The sequence below is a fragment of the Aythya fuligula genome, chromosome 16 (genome assembly GCF_009819795.1).
Source record: "Aythya fuligula isolate bAytFul2 chromosome 16, bAytFul2.pri, whole genome shotgun sequence".
Taxonomy (NCBI): domain Eukaryota; kingdom Metazoa; phylum Chordata; class Aves; order Anseriformes; family Anatidae; genus Aythya; species Aythya fuligula.
Window position 1 is genome coordinate 13,895,842 of NC_045574.1, and position 17,498 is coordinate 13,913,339.

Below are 17,498 nucleotides of genomic sequence, written 5' to 3' on the forward strand. Positions count from 1 at the left end.
AAGGACAAGTCTTGGATTTGGTTGATGTTGAAATATGTGGCTCTGCCTGCTCTTGAGAGGGTCTGAGCTCCTGCAGCCCCTTTCTGACACTGGTGGGAGAGCTCAGCACACCACGAAGCCAAGCCTTCGACCAAGCCATCCACACAGTGAGCTGCGAGGCGAGTTTACCAAGAGCATAACGTGCTTTCCAGATGGCCCCATAAGCTGTGCCATCATCTGTGTTCAGAAAATAAGGAAACACTGCAGGGATGTGCACTGCCTCGTAAAGGAAGACCAAGCGCCCTGCAACACTTTTGGTGTAGGCACGCAGCCAGGACTGGTTGCTCTTCCCAGCTGGGTTTCTTGTAAAGGTGAGACTTCTGCAGGAGCTCTTTCTGTGCCCCTAATTCCCAGTGATGCTTAAATTAATTAACCAGTGTCATCTCGGCATGGAGCAGGGCAGAGGTCCCAGAGGTCTTAGGCTGCCACCAACCTGGTGACAGGAGGCAGAGGGGGAGAAGAGAGACCTGGAGCAGGGTCAGCCTGCTCCCAGCTCTCAGAGGGAAGGGAAATGAGTGAAAGCCACCAAAATCCATGGCTCTTGAGCCCTGCTGCTCCCAGGATGACTTCACTTGTAGACAATGTGGAATATTCATATGCTGCCTACTGGGAAAGTGAACCAAACGTAGACTAACAGGTAATAACAAGAATCTGGGCAGGTTTCTTGCTTTCCAGTTCACAGAGCATCCTGCTCGTATGGATGATTTCCAGCAGTCCTGCTTAGGGCAGGTCCCTCAGTGCAGATCGGACCTCCACCCAAACCAAACAACCAAACAAAAAGCAAAAACACCTGGTTATTGATCACTTTAATTTGTCTCTAGATGGGAGCTGACTTTCTTGGAAAATCTGATGCCAGCCATGTGTTAGGTATTGCAGTACTGCTGCCTGCCTTTTTCCTCTTTGGTGTAAAGGGATGTGTGCTTCCTTAGTGCTGGTGGGGAGGAATAGGACTACTTGCAGCTCAGTCTTCCTGGAGCATGGTCCAAGCAAGGTGTCTCTCCAGACCATAGGTAAAAGCAGTCTTTTAAGCCTTTTGTCAACGTGCTCAGATTTGTTCCACCTAGCCATACTGTGCACAAAGCAGCATCCCTCTGCCTTTTCATTTTTTAAATTAGGTTTTGTATTGCTGTTTAAAGAGGTGCTGGGCACTTGTGATGGCAACAAGGTTTTATCCAGAGTGACAGGGCTTGAAGTAAAGGAAGACAAAGCCAGAAGACTCTGGCATTGCATGGGCACCTTGGAAAACGAGGCTAGAAAAGAACACCACAAATGTAAGCACAGGAAGCAGCTTTAGTTTTTGGCTGTCATAAACAGCATAAATTTTGGCTCTAGGTTTGAATTTCCCTGAAAGTGAAGTGCAGGAGGTGTGTGCTCTTTCCTTTCTCACCTCCTTCTAGCTTTGTAGTAAACTGTCACCAGTCTGAGCAGCTGCTGAAATCCAGTAGGAATCACAGCAGAGGTAATTTGTGGTATTCGTGGCTGTGCTAGTTCTGTGTTCACAGGCTCCTGTACCAGGTGCTCTATGTTTTTTTTTTTGTTTTGTTTTGTTTTGTTTTTTAATGTTAAAAAGAAGAGTTAAAAGTTTAGTGTCTTTTATAGAACCTTTTGTCTTCTGATGCTTTCAAATATTTAGTAAGTATTTTACATTTAAATCTATTTAAATTATTTTAGGTTATAAAACCAAACTTCAACGAAGTACTAAGTAATTGTTTAATGTATAAAAATATCTTAAAACGGTGATTTTTTTCCATCTGACACTTTCAAAGCTGCCTGAGTTTCCACGAGAACGGGTGATACAATTCTCCTGCAGCGCACTGCTGCAGTGTGAGGCCGATGCTGTCAGTCCCCAGGGACCCAGCTGTAAATCTGGTCTCCAGTCATAAGGAGAAACACCACTGTCAGTTGTTCCGTTCCTGGCAGCGGGGAGAAAATCTTTTTGGACCAAGCCTTGGCACGGAGCGGGGCGGCTCTCCTGGGGCAGGAGCGCGCGTGCTGCCGGAGGTCAGGGCTGTGAGCACAGCTGGAGCGCCAGCTCGTGATTCAGGCCCTGGGCTTGCAAAGCCTCCAGATGTGCTTAATTTCCTCAGCCAAACGCCAGACAATTAGCCTTCAGTGCAAAGGCCGGGCTCTCAGAAGTATTTAATGGGATGTGAATGTGGCTGGGCTGACTTCATCCCCGCGAGCATGACAGTGGGTGGGAGCCCCGACTTGTTGCTGAGCTCTAGGAAATCAGTATGCGGCTTCCTAGATGGAGATTTAGCATGTAGTTAGCAAAAACACTGCGAGCCGTTTGCTGATTTTCGCAGAAACAGGCTCTTGCTTCCCGGGCGTGCTTTATTTAGCTGCGTGTCCGGGCCGCTGCTCTGCCGCGTGGTGCAGGGAGGTGGGGGAATTGCTGCCCCCTTCCCTCCCCTTTCCTTCTTCTCTTGCTGGCCTGACGTCTGGGGCTGAGATCTCCCTCACCATGCCGAGAAGCAGCCAAAACACCGGGGCTGCTTCTCCCAGGACCTGAGGATGTAGCAGGATCCGTCCCGCCTGCGGCTGCCTGCAGGAGAGCCGTGCTGCCGCACACAGGTCTGTGGCTTGCTTGGTGTGCGGGGACGGGGGCGCAGGAGGGGCTGCCTTGTTTTGGGGTCGGTATTGGTGGAGCAGGGAACTTCAGCAGGGTTTCCAGCTGTGGGAAGGTTGGAGCAATGCAGCACGGCTGCCCTGAGGGATGGCAGCAGCCCTGATGACCTCAGGTCTCCTGTTTGCTGCAGGCCAGGTCTGAATATCGCCAGGACTGCTTTATAGAGAACACTCGGTTCTTTTAGAGTGTGAGACATGCAGCCAATTTGTCTTTTTTTTTTTTCCTTTTTGTGGGTTGTGATGTAAAGCTTGCAGGATTTTATTTATTTATTTATTTATTTATTTATTTATTTATTTATTTATTTATTTATTTATTGCCAAAAGGACAGTGCTTGGAAGGGTTTGCTGGCAATGGCAGCTCTAGGTGCATTTCTCCCACCTGTGGGCATGGTGTGGGCTTGCACCAAGCCAAAGTTGCTAAACCTACTTGGGCTATGGGGACCTGCAAGGCTCTGCCTTGAAGCAGGCATTGTCCCTTACATTTTGGGACTGGTGCTGGGGTAACTGAGGGCTTTTGTTCGCTAGTGGAACTGAAATGCAGATTTCCAGGAGAGAACAGAAGGAGTTTGATGAACGGTGGGTTTCTTAGTCTTTTTTAGGTCCTTTAACTAGCAAAGTTCCTAGGGAGCATGGGACAGGTTTGCTCCCTGCAGTGGGTGCAGTGGGCAGGTGCCTGTCTGCTGCAGGACGGTCCCTGCTGCTGCCCTTGGGTGTGGGCTTTGAGGTGACATTGCAGAGACCTGGAGGCATCCTCTGGGATAAGGAAGGGCAGAATTGTCCCTAAACCATGAGCCAGCTTCTGGGGCTGTGGAGAACACAAATAATTCGCAGTACCCCAAAGTTTCCACTTCCAGCTGTGCTGATTTAAAAACACCTCAGGGATGTTTTTGCTTAGAAATTATTATTATTTTTTCTTTAATTAAAGTGACTATTTAAAAAATTTCCTGTACAAATAAGGGGATCTCAGACTGCCTTAACTTCCAAATCCCCTCCGAGCACGCAGCTGGGACAAACGGGAAGTGGTGCGTGTCCCCCTCCCATTTTCCAGGCCCTGGAAATACTCACCACATGCTCCATGTGTTGCTGTCTCCAAATTCCTTCCCTGAGCGAGTAAGAGGAGAGAGGCATCAGCGTGCCGGAGGCTCCCTGCACTCCACCAGGCTGAGGTCACCATGGTCCCCCCCCCCTTTCTGGGGACCACAGCTTGGCCTGGGTTGTGGATGGGCAGGAATGGATGGGAAGGGGCTACAGGATGCAGGTGGGGGCTTGGTGCCCAGCAAGTAGCCCTGCTGGGCAATGAAACTGCTGCTCTCATCCTCCACCATCTCAAACAGGTTATTTGTTATACCTGATTGACTGGTAGGAAAATGGAACTTGAAGAAGAGGCAAAGCACGGATGGTTTTGAAGTTCTGTGTTAATACAGAATTCATCCTTACTGGCACAGCAGGGTGGAAGCTCCTGGCTGGCTGTGACCTTGCAGGAGCCCAGCTCAGTGCATGTTGCAGATGCACACATGCTTATTTCGCTGCCCTTTGGATCTCGTATAGCCCTGGTTAGCACAAAAATCCTGCCCAGCCCACTGCTTTTACTGGGGGCTGGTTCCCTGTTTGCCAGCAGAGCCACAGGGAAGTGGCATGGAAGTGAAGAGCAGTTTGGTGGCATTGCAAGATGTCTGCATTTTTGACAAACACCCTGACTGAAAGGCTCATTTGTGCTGTCTCTCCTGCCTGGTGCATGTACCTCTGCAGCAAGGGCAGGCTTTGCTCTTCTGGAGAGCACAGCCAGATTCCTGAAAGCCACCTGTAATCTGCTTCTCTTTGAGCAATGACTTCACTTTATTAGCTGGGGGAAAAAAAAAAAAAAAAAAAAAGAGTATTTCCCATGGCTAAGGGCTTCAGTTACATGGCAGTTGTTCCATATAACCTGATCTTCAATCAAAAAATATATATATATATCACAGACTGAGTATCATGCATGAGCGTGAGTGCAGGGGGAGCGTGGTTAACATCTCTCTGTTACAACTTGCATATTTTTCCATTCATTCTTACAATTTAGAACTGATTTAAAATGCAGGAGATCATGGCTAGGTCACCCATGTGCATATTCATTTTTCCTTGAAATCCCTAAAAAGCTGACGTATTGGAGGAGAAATAGGCATTTGCAAGGAGCCTGTAAATACCTGTCCGTCAGAATGAAGAGAAGTGAAAAGTCACTGCAGATGGCAGTGGGGGAAACTTGCGTGTGTGGTCTGATTGTGCCAAAAGCAATGAGGCTGAATTGTGCAGCACGAAAATGACAGATGCCAACGATGCACTGCAAAAGGCCAACGTGTTTTAAATCTGGTATATATTGAGGCTGAGGCCAGGGAGAGTCTCCTTGTCCATATGTTAGGGTGGTTTTGTGCTGGTCTGACTTTACTGACCCATACTGAACAAACCCTATATCCAGGCCAGCAAAGACAAGGTCCTTGAGGTCCATGAGCTGTAGGGTGAGTGCTGAGGAGTGGCTGTCCTCAGCCAGCCAGCTCTGGGAGCACTGCAGAGGTTATTTCTAAGGCAAACTGATCCTCTGACGTGATAATGTCCATAACCAGCAGCAAAATTCAGTATGTCCTTCTTTATCCACCCTCTTAGTGCTGTCAGTGCTGTATGCCTCAGATTGTGGGCCCTTCACTGGGGACTGCAAGAGAAAATAGACACTCCTGCCCCAAAATAAAAGAATAATAATAAATAAATAAATAAATAAATAAAACAATAAAAATAAAAATCACAGCAACATGCTTCAGTTCCCAGGGCCATAGGAAAGCCCAGGTGGTTACTACATGGGGGATAGGTAAGCAGAGGGGATTCCAGGGTGGAAGAATTCATGCAGGTGAGGTTTGATGTGGTGAAATGTCCCTTGCTCTCCTCCTTCCTGACCTTTGCCGTCTCGCAGGTCCTGGTCACCATGCTGATTCGCACTTGTTTCCTTTTTGCCTGCCTGCCCGTGGCGAGCCATGTCTGGGGACGAGGGGGCCAAGGTAAGGAGCCGTCCGCCCTTGCACTGGGGGGAGCGCTGGGGGCATCCTGTGGGGTCCGGCTGCCTCCTGGGTGAAGCTCAGCCCCAGCCCTTGTGGTGGTGGAGCTCCAAGCAGCCCATTCATATGTATAAAGAGCGACGGGAGATCAGGGAGCCCTTTGGGGGAGAATCCCCATCCCACCCACCCTGCAGTGCCTGTTCTCATCGCTGGCAGCAGTTCAGCGCGCCGCTCCCTTGCACTGGGGATGCATTTCAGCCTGTGTAAGGAGTGAGGGACGCTTATGCGATCCACATTTGGAGCTTGAGAACTGGGGAGAAAAAGTGGTGGTTTGTTAGCTGCCACATCTGTCCTGCTCTCTGAAACTATTTCTGTGGAGCTGTATGGTGACACCTGGTGCAACATTTAGGTAAGAGAGCACGCAAGGTGCAATCCTCCTGTACCATGCAGCGCTCCCACAGTGCCATAAATGAGCAGAAAATACCTATAGCATCTCACCATATCCTGTCCACCTTTATATTTCATATAAACCTCTGTGGAAGGGATCAGTACAAGGTGGTGAGTGCACATCAAAGCCAGGACAGACATATCTCCACGCCATGCATCTCCCAGATGTGTCTGGGCTTAGTTCCCTGTCCGCTGGAGAGCAAGGTTACAGCATCAAACAGCTCACATCCAACACGGGGCAGAGAAACAGTGGAGCTTTCATGGCACCGGGGTTCATTTGCATCCAGCACATAATGGCGCCTCAGAGGATGCTGTCCTTTCACATCTGTCTGGGGACATTCTTGCCTTTTTGCTGGGCTTCTAGAGCAACGGCCGAGGAGCTGGACCACGCTCATCCAGAAGGAGACAGCTCCATGTTTCATCTGACTATGAATCCCCCTCATTGTTCCCTGATCTTTTACCACTTCTCTTAGGCGTGAATCTGGGATTTGGTTTTGCCCCTCTTCCCTCTTCCCCATGTTTTCTTTCTTCCCCTTCATATTCGCCTGGGGTGACGTGTGAATCTGAGCTTTGTTCCCCCCGGATAGTTGTGTGCTTGTTGGGCAGCCTGCAGGAAGTCTCCACAAGGAAATATTAGGGCACAGACACAGGGCTGGGACAAGCAAGTCCTCGCTGCCAGCTCTCACTGCTTTCCTGGGCTCTGAATTCATGGCAATGCTGTCAGGAGATGGCTGGCATCATGCAAAACCAGATTATGGACCTGAGGAGTCCTATGCAGCACCAACAGTTTGCCAGTACTGAGCAGGATGCTCTGGGTCACCTTAAGCTTTTTTATTTTTTATTTTTTATTTTATTTTTTATTTATGAGTAATGATGAAGGGAAAGAGATTGGTAACGACTGCAGACGAGGTGGGCATTTGAGTGCAGATGTTTAAACCATGCAGGCAAAGGATGCGCTCACTCATGGCACATTAGGGCAGCCTGCTGGAAAGGCAGATGTAGACACAGGACCAGGGAGGAAAGGAGGTAAATTTGCTGAGTTGCCATCCTATAGCCAGTCAAGTGAAAAAGCTTCATATGGCGACATTTGTGTGACAGCACGGCTGCATTTCACCAAGGAATCACTGACTCAAAGTGACACATGGGCTGAGACGTTTAGCTGGGCTTTAACAGATCTCTGCCAAATCTGGAGCTGATAACAGAATACGCTCTTTCTTTGTTTTACCTCCTTGTCCTGTACTATTTTTTTCATCAGAATTTGCCATTTTAGTTTGCTGCTTCCTACAAATTGGCACAAGCTGGTGCCTGTGAGTTATGGTCCTGACAGGAGCTGTTATTTGCACTTTATCAAGTTTTCTTTGTTCCTTTCTCCTGCCTTTTTTTTTTTTTTTTTTTTTTTTTAATTCCTCTCTACCATTCCCTCTTTCTAGACTGGAGCTGCCCCTGAAATAATCTTTTTGCAGGATGGGATCCATCACCTGGGGAATTCCTGTATTTTTTAGCAGCCTGAGCCCATTGAGGAGCCTCGTTTGTCCCTTTTATCTATTTCCTGCCCTTCCATTTCAGACATCTGCACTAACACACTCTCTGAAACCAAACACACTGCATGAAAGCTCCCAGTGGTGTCTTCCAGGGTGAGAGAGGTGCAGAGAAGCCCTCACCTCCTGCTGGGCTGCTTTTCCTGGTGGCAGCAGAGCTCAGTGAGGTCTCACGTGGTGGCCCCTGGTGGGTTTCCTGGCAGACGGGTGTCAGGGGATGCTGAGCACTCAGATGGGATGGTGAAGGTCCCCTCTGAATGGCAGCAGACCCCAAATCCTCAGAGAAGGCAGCGTGCGGGGTGTTTTGTGCGGGTGTGTGCAGAGGGAGGAATCACATCCCTAACAGCACGGACACCCAGGGGCTCCTCCTCCCCAGGGTCAGGCCGCCTGAAACTCACGGTCCTCTCGGAAGACAGGCTCCAGATGAAATGGAAAGAAACCGAGGGGAACATCAACGGCTACAAAGTGCGGGTGAAACCCATGGCAGGTATGTGCGAGCACGTGGGATGTCGGACCCAGATAATTGATCTGTTCATAAGGGACCGAGACAGTAGGACTGGGGGGGTCTAAATCGTGCTGGTGCTTGGGGTGAGATAAGGCAGAGGGAATTACCTGTTGGCTGGTTTGGCTTTAAGTGCTGATTACCTGCTCGTGCAGGGTGGACAAGGAGCCTTTCTGGCCACCACGGACTCAATCTGTAGTGCTTGTTCAAAGAGAGGTGAAATTCAGCCCCGTTCCCCCTGGGGGAAAGTGGAGCAGAAAACAGAAAGATTCATGGTGCTATGGTTATAACTGGCACTGCTGCAGTGTCTGCCCTCATCAGGGTCTTGCTGGCCTTATTAGGGGGCTCCCTGCTCTCCACCAAGGATAGGATGTCCTTGACCCCATAGAGGGGCTGCTCAGCCTCCTGGCTCCCTGCCCCGACCAAGCTCCTGCTCCCCCCGGCTTCTGGCGGTGGTGCTGGAAGGACACCACGTCCCTTGGTGTCTGGAGGCAACCCTAGCCTCGTCTGGCATTTATTTTCCAGTCACAGCCACTTCCCCAGCTGGGTGGGGAGAGCAGGGCCAGCAATGCTCGTGCTCGGCCGCCTGCTTTTAGCTCAGCCCCCACCTGTTTGCCCAGCCGGAGCTGGAGGTTTCTCATTCCTTCCCTGCCCTGCTCCTCCTCGGGCCTCAGCACGGCGGCGGGGAGCGATGAGCATCCCGGGAACGTGGGGAATCCCCCAGCCTGCACATGCCTGAGGCTTTCCCTCTGCGTGGGCTGGGGAGCTCCGTTTCCAGCCCTGGGGACGGTGGGGTCAGAAATGCATCCATCTGCACGATTAAAGGCTTGTAGATCTTTCTTGAACAGGGTTTTAGGGAGCTGCTTTGCCCTCCCTCGCTTTGTTTTGTTGCTGTGGTCCCAAAGATTCCCCGCAGACGTAGTGCAGTGTTTGGCTGCTGTTTTGCAGAGCTGCCTCGCTCCATCTGCTCGCTGCCATGCCAAGGCAGAAATGTCCCAGTTTCCAGCTGCATCACAGCCCCAGGACAAGGCTCACGGCCATGAGGCATGGCTGGAAGACCCCCTGCAGCAGGAGGGGTCTGGAGGTAGTGCTGGTCCCAAAAATGATCCCTCTCCCCACAGAGGACAGCTTCTTTTAGGGAGACATGGGACTTACAGAGAGAGCACAGCAAGAGCAGCTGCAATAAGTAAAAACGAGTCCCAGGTGCCACTTCGGAGCTCCAGAGATGTCAGGCCACTTCCTCACCCTGCCACACATGACATCAAGCACATCTCTTGGCTGGATGTTTTCCTAGGTGGTGGCAGCCCAACCTTTGCCCTCCGAAGACTGGGTTTTCAGGCAGCATCTCCTTGAGAAGTCAGTGGGAGTTACGCTAATGCTGGGTGGGAACTGGTTTTCCATTTTGGGCACGTAGCAGGGATTTAAAAAAGTTTTTCTCAGCTCTGGATGGGGGAAAAAAGATTCAAAATCAGAGATGCGCAGAATTAAAAAATAAATTAGAGTTGACTGAGGTCCCCAGCCAGACATTCTCGGCATTTTAGCAGCGCTTTTTCTACTGTCAGCTTAAATTTAAGCTCTAGCAATTTCTGAGCTGTGGCTTCATCCCACCTCAGGGGACTCGGAGCAAGAAGTCATGCTGAAAACCAAGACTCCCAAAGCCACCGTGGGGGGGCTGAGCCCTACCAAGGAATACACACTGCAGGTCTACGTGCTCAACGGCTCCCAGGAAGCCTTGTTTGCCAAGAGGAAATTTGTGAGTAAGTAGGAAGAGCTACGTTTTACCATTCAGAGAGATCCTGGAGGTACAGCTCTGGCATATGCCCTGTAGAATATGCCACAAAATGGAGCCTTTTGGTATTTTGGTTGCAAGCTTGAACAGGGGGATGGTGGAGACCCAGGGGATGAGGGATGGACCATGGTTCATGGAGCTGACTGGAATGACTTCTTATTTTTGTTTGTCCCACAGTAGAGGACCTCAAAAATGCATCCCAGGCTAGAAACAACCGAAGGAACGCGGGAGCTGCATTGGGAAAGAATCTCACCTCTGTGGGGAGCCCAGCAGCTGAGCACAGTGGGGGCGCAGAGCCCACCCCTTCACCCCCAAACGCTGTCTTGGTGCAGCCAGGTGGGTGCCCAGACCGTCCTGCAGTCACAGAGGATGGATTTTGAGCCTTTACCATGCTGCCAGTGAGCAGGAGATATGGAAGCTTTCAGGGGTTTTGCTCTGCCAGGGACATTCTTTCAGTAAGACACAGGTTGCATGGGGATAACACAAGGGAAAAAAAAATATTTTTATTTTTTTTCTTCTATTTGGAGCACAGCAAAGGACAGAGCTGAGAAGAAAAGGCAGAAGGGGGCTCAGCCCAAGGGCTCAGGAGAAGCCACGAGAAGCCAGCTCCATGCAGAGGCCAGTGTCACACAAACACCACCACCAGCCCCAAAATCATCCCAGCGCACTCCTGCAAGCTCGGAGCGAGAGTCTGTAGGAAAAGAAAAACCCACAAAGGATTCACTGAGGAGAGGTGAGAGGGGTTTCAGAAATGTCCTGCTCCTTCTTTCTCACTGTTTTCTTCAATGATTGTTAAATACGAGCCCCCGACCTCCAGCCCTCTCTCTGTCACCGAGATTTTAGGATTACAGGTGCTGCTGCTACCACTCTGATTTGTTAAGCCATACATCGAGGAACTGCCAGGGATTGCTGCAGAAGTTTGGAGTTGCGCAAAACATCACAGATTTAAAGGCAAACTGGAGCTAGGAGAAAAATTCCTCTGAGAGGGTTTAACTTATTTTCCTCTATTTGCCCTATTCACATTGCCACCTCTCCCTTCTTCAGACAGACAGACCCATGCAAGTTTTTGTTCTCCAACAGACCCCAAGCCACGGCCCCTTCCATGCCTTCAGCAGGGAGAAGCACGTGGAGGTGCTCCTTACCCAACCCACTCCACCTCCTGATCTCATCCTTCACATTTCCCAGCTAACCAATCCATGCTGAACCTTCAGATGCACCAGCTGAGGATGTGGCAGGGCAGATGGCTCACAGCACTTTTGAAGTGGTAGATAAGACATTGAGCAGAGCATCCCCATTTGGTCCCTTGAGAGCAGCAGGAATTCATGGCCATGAGACGAGAGGAGAGTAACCCCTTGCCATCCAGATGTAGCAGGTTGCAGTTATCCATTTCCCTCTACCAAAGATGGAAAAAAAAATATCTGAAAAATACTCAGGGAAGATGCAGTCGATCAGCAACATGCCCTATCTTATCCTCTGTTAAGCTGCAGGCCTGGGGTGGGGAGAAAGGCAGGGCTGGAGGAGCTGTGATGCCAGCGGGTTTTTACGGAGAGATGGGATTTAATATAAAGCCACAAAATAATTACAGCCCACAGGGGATCTCACGATGGAATGGAATTAAGCAATCACCTGCAGTTCTTGGAGACTTAGGCTAGATAGAAGGGAAGCAAGGGCTGGGGCTGAGATGTAATGGAGCTGACAGCTTGCAGAGAGCAGAGCTTGGACAAGGCATGCTCTTCCTGGCAGGCTTAACCCTTTCTTTGAGGAAATGGAGCTGCTCACCACTCTACTTCTCGGTACTGAGGTGGTTGCCCTTAGCCAAGGGTTTTTTCCAAGGTGCTGGGATATGCCAGCCTGGCAGACAGTCCAATCTGCTGCCCAGACACGGCCTTACGCTGCAGGTTTGGTTCTTATCTTAAAACTGAAGTGTTTTTCTTCCTTTACAATTCTTCTCTCAATGTCATATGTTATTCCCCTGCAGGTTCCCAGTTTCAGTGTGACACATCTGCAATGATTGACATCGTCCTGCTTGTGGATGGATCGTGGAGCATCGGACGCAGCAACTTCAAGCTCATTAAGGAGTTCCTGAGCACTTTAATTTCCCCATTCAGCATTGCCCAAGACAAGATAAGAGTAGGTAGGACACTTCCCTGTTTCCTGACCTTGGGAAATCCCTCCAGAAATACAGTCTGTGTTTGAAGGGAGCTTGCTTTCCCCGAGGAGCTTTTATTCCTTTAGGCTGAGGTCCTGCATGCTTCTCTTGACACTTTCCCACCCTGTAGCATGCAAGAAACAGCTGTGCAGTGAGCAGAAGAAATGCTGCATGGGCAGCACCCGGTCGGGTGCTGAGGGAGGGCTTGATGCTGAGATACATTTGGGGTCTGCTGCCTGTCTCTGATGGGATGCTCAACCTACAGAGCATGGCACAGAAGGATGTGGTGGCAATGCCACAGTGGAGATGCTGTGGGCTCAGCTGGGAATGGTGCCGCTTCCAGTTCTGAGGGATGCTAAACCCAGCGGATGGCACTGCCCAGGCTGTGTGTGAAACTGAGCAGTGTAAATCCTTCCTGCTGGCTAGTTTGACCCTGATTAACACTGAAGCCTTATCAAATGCTTCAGAGCAGCACCACGAGGCAAAGTACCACCATGGAGAGACGTGGAGCTAGTAGCCAGGTCTGCTCACCCCAGTCCAATTTTTATCTTGTGTCACCCTACCATGCCAAACTGACTCCTCCTACCCAAAACAGGAGCTTATCTTGTCTTGCATGATGCCAATAGCTCTTTCCTTCCCCAGGGCTGTCCCAGTACAGCAGCGATCCCCGCACGGAGTGGGACCTGGATGCTTACACCACGAGGGAGCAAGTGCTGGAGGCAGTGAGGAATTTGCGGTACAAGGGTGGCAACACCTTTACAGGTAACCCCATCTCTCAGATCTCTGCTAGATGGGATGACATCTTCCATGGGGAACAAGGCAACTGAGGGCAGGGAGAAGAATAAGGGCTGGGAGTTGTCTGTCAGGCTGTGGCACTCCATCCCTCTGTCCTCCTCCCCAGGCCTGGCGCTGACCCACGTCCTGGAACAAAACCTGAAACCAGATGCTGGCGCCCGGCTGGAGGCCGAGAAACTGGTAATCCTCCTGACTGACGGAAAATCCCAGGATGATGCCAACCTGGCTGCTCAGACCTTGAAAAACATGGGCATAGAGATATTTGCCATTGGTAAGATCACAGCCATTGATCGGCCGTGGGACAGAACCAACCCACTTCCACTCTTCTTCATGCTGAGGGCTATGTTCCCTCAGCTTGGATAAGAGCATCCTGAAGTTGTGAAGGTAGTAAGTAGGACCATGTTACATCGTGTCTGAGAGAAGAAAATTAAGCCGTTTATTCAGCACAGGCAGTGTCTTCAAAGGGGCTTTAGTTAAGAAAACAAAGTTGTTCACATGAGAGATTTTTCACCTCCAATCTGTAAGGACTTCTGCCAGTCTCAGAAACCTGTGCCATGAGAACAATGTTCTCAGCTGTGGAATTAGGCAAGAGAACATTGTATTGGGGAGGACAGGAGAGCTCCTTTGTAATTACTGCCTCTCAAACTTCCCATTTCTCTGAATAATAATGTTATCTGCTCTTCACTAGCTGGCGGTAATAATGAGACAGAAAATGGTCTTTGAGCAGCTCTGTCCTTGAAGACTAAAGTCTGCTAAAGAGTAATATGTAGACAATAAACTTACATAGAAAACTCTCCTAAAATTGCAATCCCCAATACTTTACGTGCTCATTTAAGTTGGGAACACAGAAGCAAGGGTTTATTACATGGGGCTATATACCTAAATGGCTGGCACTGGGATTTCTTTCATGGACCAAGTGTAGCTGCTGAGCCTCAGCTGTGTCGGGCAGCATGATGGATTAACAGCTGAAATCTCTTTTGGAGGTCTGGTCCTGTCTGGGTTCTGTGCTTTTCCTCTCTGGCTAGAGGAAAAAACATTGTTTTGTCCTTAGACATCAGGACTTGCAGTGCTTTTGAGATAACTCAGGATCAAAGGGGGGAAGGGGATGATCAGAGCTGTTAAGGTTTGGACTCGGACAAGCAGGTGGATCCCTGGGCAATGCTCAGATGACCTTGACACTAGCAGTGGAAAGCAAACTCAGCTGTCTGCTGCAGGCCAGGGGCAGGAGGTGCTCCCGACCAAGGCCTGTGCTCAGCGTGGTGCTGTGCTCCGCTCGCAGGGGTGAAGAACGCAGACGAGGCCGAGCTGAAGCAGGTGGCCTCGGAGCCGCTGGAGCTCACGGTGTACAACGTGCTGGATTTCCCCCTGCTCAGCAACCTGGTCGGCAGGCTCACCCGGGTCCTGTGCGCCAGGATCAAGGAGAAGAGCAAGGAAAATGCAGGTGAAGTGAAACCTCTCAGCGAGGGCTGAGCTTTCTCCCTGTTGCCAGCCTCATTCCTTGCTCGATCCTCTCACACCTATCCATCCATGAGCTCCACCACCTTCTCAGCACCATCTAGCTCTTCTCCTCCCATGCTGATCCCCCTTCTCTGCCCTATTGCTGCCTGAAAATGTTCCTTGCCATGTCAGCATGTTGGCCATTGTCTTTTACAAGACCCTCTGGACGCAGCTCTTCCAATAACTAGCAATAATTAGCACTGTAGGGAAGAGGGGGCTTCTATTCAGTCCCAATTATCCTACTGTGTGATAAATATATTGTGACCACGTTCTTCCCCACGTTTCTTCCAACTAACAAAAGGAAGAAAAAGCAAAGGGGCTAATATTAGGGAGAGTGTGTGGAAGAAATAGGAAGAGGAGATAGCAAAATATCTAACTATATTTTTCCCACCCTTTAAGTAATCTCCAAGGAATCTTCAAGTTAAAACCAGTCTATTATTATTTTATTATTATTTCTTTTTTTTTCTGGAGGGCAGCTTGTGTGATGAACAGGGGAGTGAAGAGCTACTCCAGATGTTAGCTTAGATTCCTCAGGAGGAATATCATGTACATATTTCCATCTCTCTCTGCTCTAAGATTTGCCTAAGGAGAGCAAGAAAGCCAAACTTTCAAGCAGACTTTTATTTTAACACTCTGGAGATTAATAAAAATAATTACGTTCGTTCTTATTAATTTGTACTTGTTAGATGTTTTTTTGAAAATACGTTTTGACATATTTTCACAGATGCAGGTTAGCCTAAAGAAAGATGTGTTGCATTAAAAAAAAAAATCAAGATAGTCTTATATTTAATTTTAACAGACCTTTATAATTGAAAAATCGTCTTTTGAATACATGCAAAAATACAGATTTCTGTTGAAAAAATATTCCCAGCTCCCAGCAAAATGCACAGCCTGTTCTCTGCGGAGTATTTATGTTCCGGGTGCCCAGTTTTAAAATATTTATTTAACAGCAGTTTGGAACTGTTTCTGTGCTCTTTAGGAAAGGGGACTGCAACTTGGTTTGAAAAATGTTACTCGTATTTATGAGCTAGGAAGTATGCTTGGTATGAGAAGTCTGAATATGAGAAAGTAATTGTGTTTTTAATTACTAGGTAGCACTGTGAAAGATATCCCCACAGATATGGGTCTCCAGCTGAGCCCCACTGACCTTAAAATATCAGCTGTGACCTCTAAGAGCATGCACTTGACCTGGAGCCCTCCTCTGAGACCACCAAAGAAATACCGGATTGTGTATTACCCATCGAAGGGTGGCACCCCCAAGGAGGTGAGGGGCCTTTTTGGCCATCCGAGGCTGCGGTGCCTTCCAGGCAGTGGCTGGGGGTTTTGGTAGGCTCGAGTAGATGGAGAGGTGAGGGTAGGAGTGCAGTTATCATAGGGCATCAGTGAAAAACAGATGAAATTAAACAAGCACTGAATGCATAAGTAAAAAGCTGAGAGAATGGCAAGACAGAGGAGGAAAAGGGATGAACATCATGTTGCTAGAATTACTGCAAGCCATGCCGATGCAAAGTTTTCTCTTGCACAGCATTATCCCCTCCCTAAAGCATCTGTTTTGACTCAGGATATATGGGAACACAGATTTGTCCAAGGACGCTGATCTGTGAAGGATATAAAAATTTGGAAAAGCAAATCCAAATACTTGATGGATTGCCCTTAGTAATATACTTTAATTTTTGTTTAGGCCTGATGTGATAAGACAATTGGTCTTGATTAGATTTGTAGGTCCCTTCCAACTGAACTGTTCCATTCATTTCTGAGCATGTTTAGGGGCTTGTGCTTGATGTTTGTACAGATCCACTCCTTAGAGGACAGAAAAGTTCACAGCCTCCAATCTCCTCATTTTGGGGAGGGCAAGAGAGCTTCCCCAGAGATACGAGCTGTCAGAAAATTCAGAGGGCAATCAGACTTCATGTTTCTGGGCACAGATGTGCTACAAATAAGCCATGCTAGCCCAGGAAGGCTGTTCTTTTGCTAGAGGGCAGCTGACACCGCCCTGTCCTGACAGCCCTCCTTTGTGCTTTCAGGTGATTTTAGATGGAGCAGTCTCCTCTCTGAGGCTTTCCAACTTGACCTCGCACACGGAGTATCTGGTGTCGGTGTTTCCTATTTATGACACTGCTGTTGGGGATGGGCTGAGAGGCGTCACCTCCACACGTAGGTCGTGAGTAGGGAGGATCACTCCAATGCATGGTTGTGGTAGGTGAGCAAAGCTCTGTCTTTGCAACCACCTCAGTCTGGAGCCTGGCATTGTATTTCCCCCCTCCCTGTAGTTCAGATGGTCCATCTACAGCTATCTCCATCCTTGGAGATGTTCAGTGTTTGACTGGACAAAGCCCTGAGCATCCTTCTGTAATCTGGCCCTGCTTTGAGCAGCAGAGTTGGGCCCACAGACCTTCAGGGGTCCCTTTCCACCCATGTCATTCTGCACCACCATTCACCACCACTGTGCTCAGCTCACCCTGTCACGGCAGTAACACATCATGCTAAAAACATCTTGCTCCTTTGCCATCACTGGGCTGCAAATGAAATAACCCTATTCCTTGCAAAGTGATCGTCCCACTGTGTTAGACATGGGATGGGTGTCCACCAGCTTGCAGTAGCTGCTGTAAACCCAACTCCCTTGCAGGGTTTGAGCTCAGACCTCACACACTGAAGCTGCTTTTTCTCTTCCCCCAGTGCCTCTGTCTTCCCCCCGCTCCCTGCGCGTCTCCGAGCTGAGCCACAACAGCATGAGGCTGAGCTGGAAGGCAGCCCCGGGAGCCACGCAGTACCTGGTGCTCTGCTCTGCAGCCCCTGACGGAGCAGAGGACTATACGATGGAGGTAGGGCTCATGAGAATAACAACAATATTGGTTTTGCTCTGTCTGGACTCTTCTCAGTTACTTTAGACCAAAATGAAACCCTCTCCATGTGGGATTTAAGTAGTGACCATTTTATATAGAGAGCAGACCTGAAGCAGGAATCTTTGGGACCCCAGGGACAGAGCTCATATCTGTGCAGTTCCCAGAGTAATTTCTGTATCCTTGAGGCTGTAGAGAAATGCTTTTGTTTTGTTTATCTTAAAATATTAATTAAAATTTTGTTAGGGCAATTTTCA

The 17,498-nt window shown here is 49.2% G+C and overlaps 1 protein-coding gene across 2 annotated transcripts in view; it reads left to right on the forward strand.

The window, feature by feature from the left end:
• Positions 1 to 2,231: 2,231 nt before the first annotated feature.
• The window catches only part of COL20A1 (collagen type XX alpha 1 chain), a 44,195-nt gene continuing 28,928 nt past the window's right edge, over positions 2,232 to 17,498 (forward strand). Inside the window, exons 1-13 of one of the 2 annotated variants that reach the window (XM_032198637.1) lie at positions 2,232 to 2,613; positions 5,603 to 5,687; positions 8,046 to 8,156; positions 9,785 to 9,928; positions 10,138 to 10,296; positions 10,493 to 10,693; positions 11,939 to 12,094; positions 12,752 to 12,871; positions 13,011 to 13,175; positions 14,184 to 14,345; positions 15,493 to 15,665; positions 16,426 to 16,555; positions 17,078 to 17,223. In XM_032198637.1, the coding sequence (XP_032054528.1) occupies positions 5,615 to 5,687; positions 8,046 to 8,156; positions 9,785 to 9,928; positions 10,138 to 10,296; positions 10,493 to 10,693; positions 11,939 to 12,094; positions 12,752 to 12,871; positions 13,011 to 13,175; positions 14,184 to 14,345; positions 15,493 to 15,665; positions 16,426 to 16,555; positions 17,078 to 17,223 (1,740 nt within the window). In that variant the 5' untranslated portion in view covers positions 2,232 to 2,613; positions 5,603 to 5,614. The remainder of the gene's footprint in view (positions 2,614 to 5,602; positions 5,688 to 8,045; positions 8,157 to 9,784; positions 9,929 to 10,137; positions 10,297 to 10,492; positions 10,694 to 11,938; positions 12,095 to 12,751; positions 12,872 to 13,010; positions 13,176 to 14,183; positions 14,346 to 15,492; positions 15,666 to 16,425; positions 16,556 to 17,077; positions 17,224 to 17,498) is intronic. The other variant, XM_032198636.1, reaches the window with a different exon arrangement.